The sequence below is a fragment of the Anolis sagrei genome, chromosome 4, assembly GCF_037176765.1.
Source record: "Anolis sagrei isolate rAnoSag1 chromosome 4, rAnoSag1.mat, whole genome shotgun sequence".
NCBI lineage: Eukaryota > Metazoa > Chordata > Lepidosauria > Squamata > Dactyloidae > Anolis > Anolis sagrei.
In genome coordinates, this window is record NC_090024.1 from 83,250,557 (window position 1) to 83,266,645 (window position 16,089).

Consider the following 16,089-nt stretch of genomic DNA (forward strand, 5'->3'; position numbering starts at 1 on the left):
TATTAAACCTGAGTTTCTCTTCACAATGACATTTATAGGTTTTATCCATAGTGCCCCTTATTCATTTCTAATTATTGTGACAATTCGTAGTTTTTACTTTTTCTGATTTGTAAACAAATGTACTGATCCACTCTTCCTATGAAACTTATCTTACAATAATAGCAGGGTATAGAAGTTTTATGGGAACAAAAACTCTTTGGTGAGAATAATTATGTGGTTAAATATAGTCCAAAAACATGATTCCCTCCCCCCCCCCCCAAGTTCTGGATGACAAGGCAATATAGGAAGTTGCCTTAGCTCAGACACCCATCCACACTGCAGCACTGTTGTTCCACTTTATCAACCATGATTAAGTCCTATTGAGTCCTGGGATTGGTCATTTAGAAGAGGATATTTAGTTAGACTGCTTCACAGACCTAAGAATTGCATTGGATGGAGCCACTGCCATTAAAGTGGAATAATAGTACTTTGTGTAGTGTGAATGAAGAAAAAAGACACATCTTTCTCTTTCAGAAAAGGGATATTTTCTAACATAAATATGTCATCTATTTCTGATCTAAACTTAGAAGTGGGTAGTCTATTGTAGAGAGGAGACTCCTAAAGCCGTATGATAGATGCTTTTTCCCACTACTCCGTTCCTTTGAGTCAGATAGATCAAATGAGAAATTGTCTTCATTAGGGATTAGAACAGGTGTCCCTTCAGAGGCTACTGAACTACAAACTCCATCCAGCATAGTAATTAATGAGAGGTGGGAGTTACAGTCCAACATTTAGAATAGAACTATTTTTTCAAGATGACTCCAAACACTGGATATTAAGCCTGAAATAAGCCATGCTGTCACAGTGCCCTTTAAGAATATGCTGGTATTTCAATTTTCCAAGTATAAATTTGCTTTGTTTGGAGTGTGCACAACCATGAGAAAAGGCTGACCTCTAGTGTAAACTGAACTCAAAGGAACTGCAGAGATGTAGGCACAGCAGCTATGCGTAACAGCCACAGTAAATTTGCTAGACCTCAAAATGGGAACATCCAGCTCAGCACTTTCACTCAAGGCAGATTTATCCACAAGAGGTAGAGAAAATCACTTTATTGGCCTACAGTGCCCTCCAGCCAGCAGAGCTACTACCCAGGTTAGTTGGAGAATATTGAGAGTTACAATCCTAAATAGCAACCTTTCCAAGTTCTGCTTTCAGGTACACAGATGGTTATGTTACACAATAAAATAAATGAAATCCTGTCTCTCTCAGGATATACTGGGTCAATGATGTGTGAAAAGAATTGAATCTTGACATCTAGTTACATGACAAAGATTTGGTTTGATCAGTCAATAATCTTATTGTGAGTTTTCCACTAGAAAACTGGACATAGCCATATGTGTGTAGCTCCCGGTAGTGCAGCAGGTTAAACTGCTGAGCTGCTGAACTTACTTACTGGTTCAAATTTGGGGTGTGTGGTGAGCTCCTGCGTTTAGCCCCAGCTTCTGCCAACCTAGCAGTTTGAAAACATGCAAATGTGAAGTACCACTCCAACAAGAAGGTAATGGTGCTCCATTCAGTCATGCTGGCCACATGACCTTGGAGGTCTCTAGAGACAATGCCAACTCTTTGGCTTAGAAATGGTGATGAGCACCACCCCCCAGAGTTGGACACGACTGGACTTAATGTCAAAGGGAAACTTTTACCCCATATAAAGGGGTAAGCGATGCAGCGACAGCATCTTGGCTTTAGCCACAGTATTAGTTGGACCCTTGTGGACTATTGGGTCAGTAGATAGCTATCCAGGCTCTTTGTGAAGAGATTCAGATAAGGTGACCCTGTCACTTCTCCAGGCAACTGCTTCCATTACCAAACTACTCTCACTAACAAGCAACTCTTTCTCCTTCTCAATCCAAATTTACCCTCCTTTGACATGAAACCATAAGATCTAGTAGTATAATTTGAAACAGCAGTGAACAAACCTTCTCCCTCAGTTTTGTGGCCATTCTTTAAGGAGTGCAATCATGCCACACTTCAGCCTTCTCTTCACTAAGCTGAACATGACCAGCTCCTTCAACATGTCCTTAAAATGTTTTGTTTTCCATACCTCTTTACCATCCTCATTGTTTACCATCCCACTTCTCAATATCCTTCTTAAAACAAGGCTCCCAGTACTGAATGCAGATGAGGCTTGACCAGCACAGAATATAGGGAGACTACTACCTCCCTTGACTTGGAAGCTACACTTTTATTAATGTAGGCTTAAAATAGCCTTTGCTTTTTTGTTTTTCTTTTCTTTTCGTTTCGTTTCTTTCTTTTTTGTGGCAGCATTATGCTGCTGGCTCATGTTCAACTCACTGTCAACAAGTTAACATAAGCCAGCAATGTAGTGCTGCAGCCAGGAAAGCAAACCATCTTAAGGTGCATCTGAAGCACTGGAAAAAAATGCTCTTTCCTGAATTATGCCTGACTCCAGATATGTTTTCACATTTTAATAAAGTTGGATCCAACAGCCTTGATCCTTGGGGAATTAACTGCAAACAAGAGACCAAGGTAAGGTTATGATTGTTTGGAATTTGGAAAATGAAAAGTGGTGTTGGTTGGAATCAAATTAGGAGTTTATTTTTAACTCAGTTTACAGAATTCCTCGTGTAATGTGAGCTCTAAGGTGTCTACATTAATAAGTGACTTCTTTAAGGGTGGGAATAAATCATATGAAGAGGTAATTTAGATACCTGCATTTCAATCATATCCAGCATGGGAAAACCCCTCAAACCCTTCTGAGCAAGAAAAAAAGTCATTTAATGCTTACATAGCATTGAACAAAAAATTGAAAGTAATTCATTCAGTGTCTTTTAAAAAATGTGATGGTGTAATTTTAATCAGTCGGAATCAACAACAAAATCTTGGCTTCTCTGTTCCTGATTATCTCCTTCTTTCTGATGCTGCAGAGAAGAGGAGAAAACTGTGAGGATTTGCATTTGAGCCTGAAAACGCCAGAAATGTAAAAACATTGTTACACAAACCACAATCAATGAACAATGCATTAATCAACCTGATGATTAAAGATCATCATACTGACATGCCATCCATGTAATGGCATGCTAATATTGGAATATCAAGCAGCTCTTCTATCCAATGGGAGGAGTAGCAACATTCATAAAAAATTCATCCTACACCAGATTAAGAGAAATCTTGAAAACAATATGAATGCTTTGCATTAAAAAAAAACCTGTGTCATGTCTCAGGCTTCATAAATTCTGTGCTCTACATTAAAATTAGCAGGACAAATAAATTTCCTAAGAAGTGAAGCAGAGAAAGGTGGGGGACCAATCCACAAATGGTAAAGTGCTCCAGGTAACAGTTCTCTTCAGGGTTCTGAAAGGACTTCGATGAACCGGAGAACCAGGAGGAGCCATAAACACAGCATTGCTGGCTCAGTACACATGTTTAAAGTGGCCCACTATGCCCTCATCACATTAGAGAAAAAATCCACTTAAAATCTGGTTTTTGCTTCCTGCAGAATTTTGGGGTTTGTAGTTTAGGAAGAAGCCTTTAACAGCCTCACTAAACTACAAATCCCAGAATTCTACAGGAGGCAGAAACCGGATTTTAAGTGGATTTTTTTCTCTAGAGTGATGACATATTCCAGAATCAAACATTACTTCATTGCAGCACTATACAGGGGGGATTTTCTGGTGGATTTAGTACATTAGCTATTTTCATACTTCCTGTTTATATATGATTTATACATTTGGGAGCAGTTAGGAGATCTAGGCATGATATAAACTCCAGTTCAACACTTCCACCTACAGATGCAGATGAAAACCTTTTTTTTTTCCATTTGCCATCATGTTTCCAAAGAGTGGGTATAATCCCCTCTTTACCCTCCTGGTTTTCAGTCCAATTTAGTGAGGTCAAAAACTGTTAATGGACAGCATCATAGTAGGTGGGGAACATGAAGAAGCATAGCTCCAGGACTTTCTTCCCCTCTGCAGAAGGGATATCACATTCATCCTGTGAAATGGTTTTTGCAAAATATACAGATCTGATTATTGCTGCAGCAACATACATTTTGGCCTGTGCTGTCCAAGTTCTCTATGGGTTCATCCAGCAGTGAATCCATGGATTGTATCCTGAAAGGGGGAGAAATAAACACCTTTATGTTATTTATCAGGTTCTTTCAGCAGCAGGCCGAAGCCACAGAAAAATGTGTGCTGGGGTGGGAATGGAGAAACACAAATGGGTAGCACTTTTACAGCTCATGATTCTTCCTGGTCACCAGCATTAATACTGACAGGTATTGAGAACTAAAAAAACTGGCATTTTTATTAGCTGGAATCAACCATTAGTCATGTATGTGAAGTTAGCCATGAAAAGGGAGAACGTTTTGCCCTCTCTGGTGACAATGTTTAATCTCAGACCTATTTTCTCTGTTTTCATTATCAGTTCAAATATTCTATTTTAATTATGCTTGAAAATAATATTGCTTTGGTTTTGTGGTAACAAGCAAGAGCCCAATTGGCTAATGCAAATTAAACTTGAAATCATATTGAAATGAGTTCAGGTTGATATGCCTTCCCCATCTAGTTGATGCTCTGAACTCGCATCTCTAGGGAGGAACATGCCCCACCATGTCAACTGCATACACTTCCAATATGGGCGAAGACCATCTTATGAGTTGCATGTAAGTTCTCTTAAGATTTTACAATAGGTCAAAACCTTCTCCTCATTATCTTCTTGTCTTCTTTTTCCAGCAGCTCTTCATAAAAAATAAGGATGATATATCCATACTTGAGATCACACTGGCCACAAAGGTTTGGGGGGGGGGGGAGGAGTTTGACCCTCCACATCACACTTATATTCCACTGTGAAATAAAGAGACCAGACACAAGTTGTGGAGAAATAAATGGGCCATTTATAATTAGAAGACTGGTAATTGATCTAAGTAACTAGTTGTGGAGGGAGCACTGTGACATGGGTAATGGTGTGACACCCGATATCGTTTTCAGACTACTTGCCAAGCCAACCACTGGGCAAAAACACCTGACCTTGGGGCACTCCACATTGATGGATTACTATCCCATCCGATCATTATTGGAAGGCCATTCTTGAGCCATAGGGCTCCATAGAAGAGAGGCAAACCCCCCAAGGTAAGCCCTAAAGGAGATATTTTGGGAAACCCCATAAGCCATTGGTTCTCAACCTGTGGGTCCCCAGGTTTTTTTGGCCTACAACTCCCAGAAATCTCAGCCAGTTTACCAGCTGTTAGGATTTCTGGGAGTTGAAGGCTAAAACATCTGGGGACCCACAGATTGAGAACCACTGCCTTAAGCCATAGAGCCTATGGAGATAAACCCAAAAATTCAGTCCAAAATAGAGAGTTGCCAAGGTGTACACTGATCCAAGCTCTCTTCCCAATTCCTGCCAGTGACAACTAGTTATGACACCCCCCACCCGTTTAAATTCTTTACTCCTGGCAGATTCAATATGGGGTAGACAAAAAAAATCCTTTCAGAGGGGGAAAAAAATTCTTACCCAGCCCTAGTGTGACCAATATAACTCACATTGAACTGAGGGCAGGAGGGTGGATTGTGAAGGTCAAATGCAGAGGAGAGGGGGATCCATGCAGGAAGATTCCTTAGGCCCCTCCCCTCTGCTCAACTGGTGCAAATGCCAGCCAGAAACACCTGGTCTTTCGTGGGGGGGGGGGGGAATTCAAGTGCTCCCCTCCGGCCATCTGGTTGGCCCCTTCTGTCCAGAGGTAGGTGTTCTCTGGGGGGGGGGGGTGCCCCTCCTTGTAGAAACTTCTATTAACCATAAGAGTAACTGAGTAGAAAGGATTCCCATTTCATGCATGATCCAAATGAGAGCCTGTTATTGCTATTTCTTTCCTTTTTAAAAAAACACTGCTTATACTGAATTATTCTGGCTTTTCGAGTTTTGTTAAACTGCAATGTCTGTATAATCACCAACTAGTGATTGAGGCTGTCGAGAGAGCCACAGTGCAATAATATGTGCAGACCCAGATATTGCCAATTCCAGTGATAGCAGCAAATTTAGGTGTGCAACATGTGCTCCCTCTGCACCACTTTTTGTTAAAAAGAAAAGACTTAAGGTTCAAAAACAGGCAATTGGGAGGAGGGTGTCTTTCATAAAGGCCTTGCAGTCTACTGGTTTTGCACAATTACTGAAATTGTTTAACAAGCTGCCGTGTGAATTCTGGAAAACAAAAAGGCAATAAACCTTTCAAATACATGAAATTACAGTTTAAAGAGAGGTGGAATGTACTCAGGACCAAAATCTCCTCTCCTTAAAGTGAAGGAGAATCTATTATTACTGTGAAGTCAATAGAAATCCCATTCATGTAATGGGCTGAAATGGGAAAGTGCACACACCTTTGCACATGGGGACCCGTGAAGTGAAAAGAAGAAAGACACACAAGCCATCACATTATACATATACACCCTGTGCTATGTGAAGACATGCTAATAGTAACCTTTGAAACCCAAGCTACAGAAGAAAGGTGTGCAAATAAATGGTGCTCAGTGGATGAACAGCAACAAGACAAAATACCTTTGCATTTGTTGAATGCAAAAAGCATTCAGTTTACACTCCAGCTGTTTTGATTGTTGAGAGCAGAATTCCTGAAATTAACACTCTTATTATGAGCAAGCATTAAAATATGGCACAGACAGACAATAACTGAAGTAGAAAGTAGTACAGTATACACACCACTGCACCTTTCTCAATACTCAAGAGGAACTGTGTTCTCTTCTCAAGATTGGCAAGTTCCTGGATAACAATTTTGTGGAAGTTTTCCAGTTCATTCATCCTATTGCAGACAATTATATTCTTTCAGTAAAACAGTATCGGCCACTGCTATCTACTGATGCAAACTATGGCTTCCATCATCTAATTCATATGTTTCTATCCAACTTACTATATGGCCATGTTCTAGAAGCATTCTCTTCTGACGTTTTGCCTGCATCTATGGCACGCGAAATGTCAGGAGACCTCACAACCTCTGAGGATGCTTGCCACAGATGCAGGTGAAATGTCAGGAGAGAATGCTTCTAGAACATGGCTATATAGCCTGAACAACCTACAACAACCCAGTGATTCCAGCCATGAAAGCCTTCGACAATACAATATATATACTGTTTGGGTGTGAAATCAGCTGGCTTAGAACCAACATAGAACATAAAAATATGGTCTATATAGGAAGCAACCTGGTGATTCTAAGGTATGTTTTCCCCAAAAGTTACCACAGATCCAACCTACAGGATTTAGCAAGTTCCTAGAGAAAATTTCTAATATACATACTCATCAAGACCTAGGAATTTCTAATATACATACTCATCAAGACCAACTTTATGCACTGATGTGGTTGGGGGGGGGGGGATTAGACCTTAGATGATGGGAGTTGTAGTTCACCCATATCCAGAGAGCACTGATGATGGAGCTGGATCAAACTTGGTACACATAACCCTCATGGCCAACTACTGTCTCATTAGAAATGCATTAGGATGTGGGCAAACTACAACTCCTGTCATCATCTGTCATTGTCCCCAAAGATAATGACAGATGATGATAAGAGTTGTAGTTTGCCCACATCCTAATGCAATTTCTAATGAGACAATTGATAAAATTTTAAAACAAACAATGGCTCTTTCTAATAAACAGCATTACAAAAGACATAACTCAGATATCGCTAGGTACCTAAACTAGTACAAATATATAAGCTCTGATGCTAAGCAGTATTCAGAGTAGACAAAAATGTCCTCACTTCAGTTACAATGGATGGGCACTACCTACCGGCTCTGATGGATCTGATTCAATAAAGTTGATAAATGCCGCTCAGGTGATTTTAAGCTATTTTGGGTGCAGATTGCAATCCTCTTCTGCCTAGACTAAACCAAAGCATCAATGTATTAGCATGAAAAGTTATTTGAGGAGGCAGAAAATATCAAATAGCTGCCCTACAGATAACAAATCTGCAGAATATTGAGTAAGCATTTGGTTCCAAATTTCAACAAAATACACTTACCCAAAAAAAATTCTTCAGTGCAGTGGTAAAGCTCTCAAATATACTAATGACTCCCGAGTCACCAATTTTTTCCTCCATTTGTTTGAAGTTAAAGACATTATCATCTGATTTATCTACATGTTGGCCTGGAAGAAAAAAGGACAGTCCTTCCAAGCATTTTTACAAATGTGCCCATCAGTCACATGAACCAACATGTTATAGAAATGTTGCATAACTTTAAGTTAAAGGTAAAGGTTTTCCCTGACATTAAGTCCAGTCGTGTCTGACTCTAGGGTGTGGTGCTTTAGTTGTAGGAAAAAACAAACTAACAAACAAAAGGAGCCCTCCTTAATCTCTAGTTTAATGCATTGGAGAAACTCCTTCCAAAGGAAAACAAATGTTAAAAGAGTAATCTGAGCCTCTTTCACACTGCACAATTATAGCACTATGACTCCACTTTAAATGGTGTGGTTCCCTCATATGGAATCCTGGGATTTGCATCATATGGAAGGGTATTTAGAAAACACACCCAAAGACTTCTGGTGTCTCCATGATTTCACTAGATGTTTTTGGAAAATGTGACTCTCCATAACCATTTAGAAAATGAGATGCATAATCTTTTGAAAATCCACTGGTCACTAGAAAGGCACGACCTTGTTAGAAGTCACAAGCTTTTGAAAAATGGTGTTCACCAGCACTCATGCAAGGTAACTAGGTTTCTCAGCTGTTAAACTGATGTACCTAGGTATGCCTTTGAACTGCTAGGGACAAAGAAATGCCAATGCACGAAAACATATATTCAGCAGAGTTTCAGAAGTGTTCCTTTAATTGCCCCAAAAAACCAAAGGAGTCTTTAAGCATACATCTTACTGAAGTCTAAACTACATAACTGTACTCACTGCTGTTGATGCAAACACACACTTCTCTACATGGCTTCTCAAAGCAAACTCTGTTCTAAAATGGAGTCTCAGCCCTGAACATGTCTTGTTTTGATCACATGGTCTGCAGCCCCTCTCACAACAAAGAAGTTGTTGCAATGAATATATACATAAAATATATACGTAACCAAATATATACCTACCAAACAACTTGTGGAGGCTTGAGAAGGTTACTGTTTCCAACAGATGTAGCCATAGCAATGAAAGTGGAATCAGTGCTATAACTGTGTGGTGTGAAAGGGTCCCTGTAACACTAGAGTGAGTCTAGCATAGTTATAGAACAACTTCATAAGAAATATTCAACTGGTGCCATCACTATAATTATTTAGTACCAGTTGAACATATTTTTTCCCTACACAGGCTTTTTAAATAATTGTAGGAATTTTCATTGTTCTAATTATTTTAAATGTTTTGGTTTTGTGAGTCACCCAGATAACTTGAAAAGAATTAAATGCAATCATTACAGAAAAGCTAGATATTGACTTGCCACATGTGAAAAATATTCAGTTTAATCACCTTGTAAAGTCTCCTTTTCCACTTCAATGGAGTTAAAGAGTTTCCTTGGTCCAAAAGGAATGCTAGTTGTTTCCCTGCTACTAACTGTCCTCTCTGTGAATTTGGAACGCTTCTTTTTGAGATCAAGTGACAAGTCTAATAAAAATACAATGGCATACTCGATTGTTTGTGTAAGGTACACAAAAGACTTAGTTTTTAAAAAGACAAATATTAACTGAATTATTCTCATATTAAGCACCACTATATTGGATTCATGTCAGTGGAATCCTCTTTGGGGGGGGGGGGCTCCAGAAAAGCAATAAATTTGCCCACGCGAAGCAGGGAAATATAGCACTAAATGAGACATGTAAAATAATCATAGGATGTCTTAAACCTACACCTGCTGATAAACTCTATAAGCTAGCTGGCCTTGCCCTCCAATGTACAATGGGAAGTTGCGGCCAATTGCGAAAGAAATAAGGTTGAACACTGTGAAAGCCATCCATTATATGGCTATCAACCTCCTCCCAGTAGACTTAAATCAAGGAAATGTTCCATGAGAACCACCACCCCTCTAAATGTGCTTCCATCAACAGCATATCCCTGTGGGCAGCAAAATCAGGCAATTCCAACTGGATGGCCCCCTATGAGGGTCTTCCTCCAGGGGCAAACCAAGAAGTGGGCAGATCAAAAGACCACCTGGCAAAATGGCACTACCTAGAATAATGCTCCACCTTGTGTGATTGTGGAGCAGAACAAACAACTCAGCATCTGTATGCTTATCCACAATACCCTGCCTCACACACAAAGGAAGAACTGTTGAAAGCCACAAACAATGCAGTTGCTTTTGCCAGTTTTTGGTCTAAAACTATCTGGCAGCTTGTGATCCCTTTATTTTACCAGTTTTAAATAATAATAATAATAATAATAATAATAATAATAATAATAATAATAATCTTTATTTATACCCCGCCACCATCTCCCCAATGGAGACTCGAGGCGGCTTACATGAGGCCATGCCCAACAACACAGTACAATAAATAAAATCAAAATGCAAACAATAACATAATAAATTACATAAGACGTTAAATATATATATAAAATTAAAATAAAATCATTTGTAACACAGCAACAGTGAGCGGGCCGCATGCACAGAATAAGATACTAAACCTAAAAACGCGAGGTGAGATAGGAGTGGAGCAGATTTATTTGTGTGGGAGAAACTTTAGATAAATAAAATATTTTATCAGTTTTAGATAAACTATTTTATGCAATACTTTTCACATGAAATAAATAAATAAATAACATCGGGAAAGCAACTCTGGAGCATTTGGTGCCCAGTTTTATGCCCCAGAAACTGATGTCGTTAAATCCTGCTTTTTTTCCTCTCTTAAGGGGGACTCAAAACAGTTATGAGATGAACCACCTCCTCTGCCTGAAACTGGAAGTCTACTTCTGGTTTTGAGAAAAAAAATATTTTTGACATGTTATCAATTTTTTTTTACAAAGTATATAAAGGTGTGCAGAGATTGTATGTCATGGTTTTAAAGAATAACCATCAATGCTATTATGTTACCAAGGGGGTCTCCATGGCTGAGAGGAGTTCAAATCCTGGATTTCTGGTGTTCTAGTCCACCATTCAAATAGCTAAACCACATTGGCTCTCGTGATTCCTGGAGTGGAATTCTCCATGTTTTAAAAATCATTGATACTAATGCATGTTACTAATAATGAGGCAAGTTTTATGTGGCCCATCCCCTTCTTTAGGTGCTCCATGAAGAACCCCATGCTGGTTGCCTTGAAATGACAGCACATAATCTCATAAGCCCGGACTACAAAGGTATAGCATGAGAGAAAAGAGTGGCCACTCCCCAATTCTTGAATATACAGAAAGTTAGTGCTGTATATGCCTCACTAACCTTGGTCTTCTTCCCCATTTTGTGCTGCAGTACTCACGCTACCTGGAAGTTTCCGCTTAGATTTGGAGAAAGTATCTGTTGGGAGCAGAGAACTCGCTGAAGCTTCATACATCTAAGAGCATAATTATAAGAAAATATTCCAGTTGCAATATATTACAAAGCCACACTCTATTCCAGAAGTAAATGAAACAATAAAGTAATAATGGGATCATGCAGTAATAATGCTGAGTAATTTCAAAAAGGAAAAAAAGCATTTAAAAGGTAAAACAGCAACAACAATTTTAGCAGATCAGAAGCTTCTTGAACATAGCAGTAGAGTGGGTGAGCTTAATCAATATAGAAATAAGAATCAAGCTTTAAAAGTCACAAAACAGCCCTCCAGCTGTTTTGGCCTCCAACTCCCAGAAGTCCTAGCCAGCTTGTTCAATGGTTTGGAATTCTGAGAGTTAGAGGCCCAAAGAGCTGAAAGGCTGGAGTTTGAGGATGTCTGATTTAGAGACATGTTGTCTCTCTCCCTGTTCACAGGAGAACAACAAAATGGAGGCTTGCCCCATGGCTAGAGACTTTGGATAAAAAGAAGCATGTCCCTAAGAAGTGTCAGTCTAACAAAGAACTAGGAGGAGAGAATTGAGAGACAGGCAAACAAAGAGTACAATGGGGGAACGGCTTTCTCTGCCAGTTTACAAATCTGCTATCGATTTCCTTGCTGAGGATTCTAAACTCCTCAACAAATAACAGCACAATAGCTATATCTATGTCTACACACACTCCAGAGGTATATTACATTAGATAATGGCTGAAATTCTGTTAAGGCATTATGTCAGTTAAAGTCATGGTGAGAAGAGGAAAAAGGTGACAAGTGCAGTGTAAGTGAAAGAAGGAAGGTGTTTGGAGAAACAGGCAAATTCCCTTCTTGTTGTTGCATGATCCTGGAACAGTGTTTCTCAATTTAGGGGCCGGGACTCCTGAGGGGGGTCACGAGGGGGTTTCAGAGAGGTCACCAAAGCCCATCAGAAAACATATATTTCTGATGGTCTTAGGAACCCATTTGGCAGAGAAAGCTGAAGACCTCTCTGCCTGTCCTTCTTTTCCTTTTTGGAAACAGACGGTGAATTCTCCCACCAAAAGCCCTCCTCTGCTGTCATTGGCTGGCCTCTTGGCTGTCCTCTCAGCCAAGCGGAGAGGGGAGAGCAGGTATACTTGGCGCATGGCAGCATGGTGTGCACGTGCAGGCAAGGAAGCACATGTGATGCTGGAGGGAGGCTTGCACCAGTGAGTCCCTTCAAGACATGGGGGTTCTGGGTGGGAAATTTGGCCCAATTCTATCCTTGGTGGTGTTCAGAATGCTCTTTGAGTGTAGGCGAACCATAAATCCCAGCAACTACAACTCCCAAATGTCAAGTTCTATTTTCACCCAAACCCCACCTGTATTCACATTCGTGAGTATACAGTTCAAGTTTGGTCCAGATCCATCATGATTTCAGTCCACAGTGCTCTTTGAATGTAGGTAAACTATAACTCAAAAACTCAAGCTCAATGCCCACCAAACCCTTCCAGTATATTCTGTTGGTCATGGGAGTTCTGTGTGCCAAGTTTGGTTCAATGCCATCATTGGTGGAGTTCGGAATGTTCTTTGATTGTAGGTGAACTATAAATCCCAGCAATTAACAACTCCCGTATGATTTTTGGTCCAATGAAGGAAAATATATCCTGTATATCAGATATTTACATTATGAATCATAACAGTAACAAAATTACAATTATGAAGTAGCAACGAAAATAATTTTGTGGTTGGGGGCCACCACAACATGAGAAACCTTATTACGGGGTCGTGGCATTAAAAAGGTTGAGAAGCACTGTCCTGGAGGGAAATGCAACCAACAGAATTACATGCACACACAGCCACATTCACAGACATACAAATACATATTTCCTAGGACAATACCTCAGTTGCTTCACCATCAGAGTGACTAGAATGGTTGCTTAATGGCAAAGTGACATCCATCATTTCCAACCCATCTGAAAGAAGGAATTTTAACGTGTCTGTAATGCATATTGCTGGTGATTGATGGAAATAAAATGAAATTGCAACATCTGAAAGCCCCCACTACAGCAGAGAAAGTTAGGTTTCAATACATCTCTTTTTTCTACTTATCTATCTGATACAAAAGAAATCATAAGCAATATCAGGAATATTCAAAACTGATTCCTCATTTGTAGTGTCAACCCATCAAGTTCAAGGGCTGCAGTTTCCCTAGTATTTTGGCATATTTGAAGAAGCTCTGGGAGGAAATCAGAAGGAAATGTCTGGAAAAAAGGACTTGATCATCCAAAGATCTTCACCTGCACCCTGATAATCAATGCAAAGGAAAGGCCACAAAGAATCATTCAAATCATACTCTCTGTTGTTATAGATCACAGAATTGGAAGAGATGCATGACCAGAGCATTTGAATTTTGTATTTTGGACTTTAAATATTCTTAAAGTTTTAAGAGTAAGCAATGTGCTTGTACAGCTGTATGTGTGACAAGCATAGCATTCTTAGTCAAGCCGTCTATTATGACTGCATTTTGAACCCACTATGACTCAACCAATGCATTTTATTACTGTTGTTTTAACATACTGATCCCCAGGTTGTGCCAGTCAGCATTATTTCTAGCACCCACTTTTTGCATGATAGTCAAGCAGTGCTTCTTGTAAGTCAGAGTGCAGTCCAGAGTCACTCCCAGGTATTTTGTTGTGCTGCAATGTTCCAGTGAGATTCCTTCCCACTGCACTCTGGCATCATGAGATGCAGTGCCAACCTTAAGAAATGGGGCTACAAAGTGGAATCCACGACATGTGAGTGTGGAGAAGAGAAAACCACAGACCACCTGCTGCAATGCAACCTGAGCTCTGCCACATGCACAATGGAGGACCTTCTTACAGCGACATCAGAAGCACTCCAAGTGGCCTGCTTCTGGTCAAAGGACATTTAGTAGAATGCCAAGTTTTTAACATTGCTTGTGGTTTTTTATACATTATAACTGCATTCTCAATTTACTTCTGACACGATAAATAAATAAACATACTGATACATACACACATTAACTATGGCAGAGTGGAAGAGAAGCAAATAGGCACAAATACATATTTTTGAACCAAATCCAGAAATATTATGCGTAAAAAAGAATACACAATAAAGACTATTCTTATTCAGAGTACCAGGGACTTAGCTTCTCCTTACCCAGAACAAAACCATAAGAAGAAAAATCCCACCCCAGGCTACAACACAGCAGACATAAATGTAATTCAAACGAAGCAAGATGTGTATTTGAAATACCACATACTTTGTCTAATAAGTGAGGAAGAAACACCAATGGGCTGTGCAGGTGATAAGTTGTGAATATTTGTGCTTGAATTCATTGCTTTCTTTCCCTTTTCTCTGTGCTGTGCTGAATTTCCCACCTAGAAGAGAAGCTGAAAGTGTTACGTTCATCCCAGGAAAATCCATACTACAAGAGTATTGTGCACTCCATTGCACTGCATCTTTATCTCCTTTTGCTATTATCGTTTGGCAAAGTGCCACAATGCTGCAGATCTCAACTGCTATGTAACAGCCACATGGTCTGCTCCCCTTTTTCATTCATCCCAAACACAAAGCTTTTAAATGCTCTCTTACTGGGAACATGATAGTTGGGTAACATTGAAATTCTAAACTGCACAATTGTTTAATTAATATATTACACTGTGTAATAAGGTAAAGGTAAAAGTTTCGCCTTGACATTAAGTCTAGTCGTGTCCAACTCTGGGGGGTGGCGCTCATCTCCATTTGTAAGCGAAGAGTCCATGTTGCCATAGACACCACCTAGGTCATGTGGCCAGCATGATTGCATGGAGCGTCATTACCTTCCTGCTGGAGTGGTACCGATTAATCTACTCCCAATTGCATGTTTTCGAACTGCTAGGTTGGCAGAAAGTGGGGCTGACAGTGGGAGCTCACCCTCACTCCTTTCAGTCAGCAAGTTCAGCAGCTCAGCTGTTTAACCTGCTGCACCACCAGCTGGCCCTGCACAATAGTCACACTTTTAATCTCCTTTTTTCAAGGAAAAGGGGAGACGCAACTATCACATGGTGAAAGAAATTCCAGCTGTGGGGCTTTACTCACCCAAGTGAGTGAACTAAGTGTGCAACTACCATGCAGAGAATGGTAAAAGTCAAATTTTGCCACCCCCAAAATTGGGGTGTGACTATTATGTGATGAAATACTGTATTTATAATGTAAATTCCTAAGGAGGGATTATCCTATCTTTAAATACATTTTTATCCACAGCTTTCATCAGATTCTCAAAAGAACCAATAATAACCTTTCCCTCCAGGATAAACATAACTGAAATAAACTTTAAAATTTTGGCCAAAAAAACCCCAGCAAACACTGCAAACCAAGGTATTAGATATTAAAACACAGATCTCAAAAAATGCTTACATTGGAGAAATGTGAAGTTTTCAGACTCTAGGTGCCCCAAAACTGAATAGTCAATTAATAACAATATGAGGACAGTACTTCAAATTCAATTCTGGAAACCCCACATATTGACAACCGCATATATAACTTCAAGACAAATAAAATAAACTCCTTTAGCATTTTCTTACCCTTTTTTCCTGGTGAACACTTTCACTATCTGGAGAAGACAAAGGCAATACTATGACGGAAATGAGAAACAGAAAGTAACGATTATGGATAGTGCAGTCA

General features: G+C 39.7%; 1 protein-coding gene across 1 annotated transcript in view; it reads right to left on the minus strand.

Annotated features, from left to right (window-relative positions):
* Positions 1-2,841: 2,841 nt before the first annotated feature.
* The window catches only part of SYCP2L (synaptonemal complex protein 2 like), a 50,288-nt gene continuing 37,040 nt past the window's right edge, over positions 2,842-16,089 (minus strand). Inside the window, exons 22-32 of the mRNA XM_067467080.1 lie at positions 15,990-16,039; positions 14,687-14,804; positions 13,303-13,376; positions 11,400-11,469; positions 9,460-9,594; positions 8,027-8,151; positions 7,795-7,889; positions 6,712-6,811; positions 6,553-6,623; positions 4,049-4,112; positions 2,842-2,921 (exon numbers count right to left, since the gene is read on the minus strand). Of these exons, the coding sequence (XP_067323181.1) occupies positions 2,859-2,921; positions 4,049-4,112; positions 6,553-6,623; positions 6,712-6,811; positions 7,795-7,889; positions 8,027-8,151; positions 9,460-9,594; positions 11,400-11,469; positions 13,303-13,376; positions 14,687-14,804; positions 15,990-16,039 (965 nt within the window). The 3' untranslated portion in view covers positions 2,842-2,858. The remainder of the gene's footprint in view (positions 2,922-4,048; positions 4,113-6,552; positions 6,624-6,711; positions 6,812-7,794; positions 7,890-8,026; positions 8,152-9,459; positions 9,595-11,399; positions 11,470-13,302; positions 13,377-14,686; positions 14,805-15,989; positions 16,040-16,089) is intronic.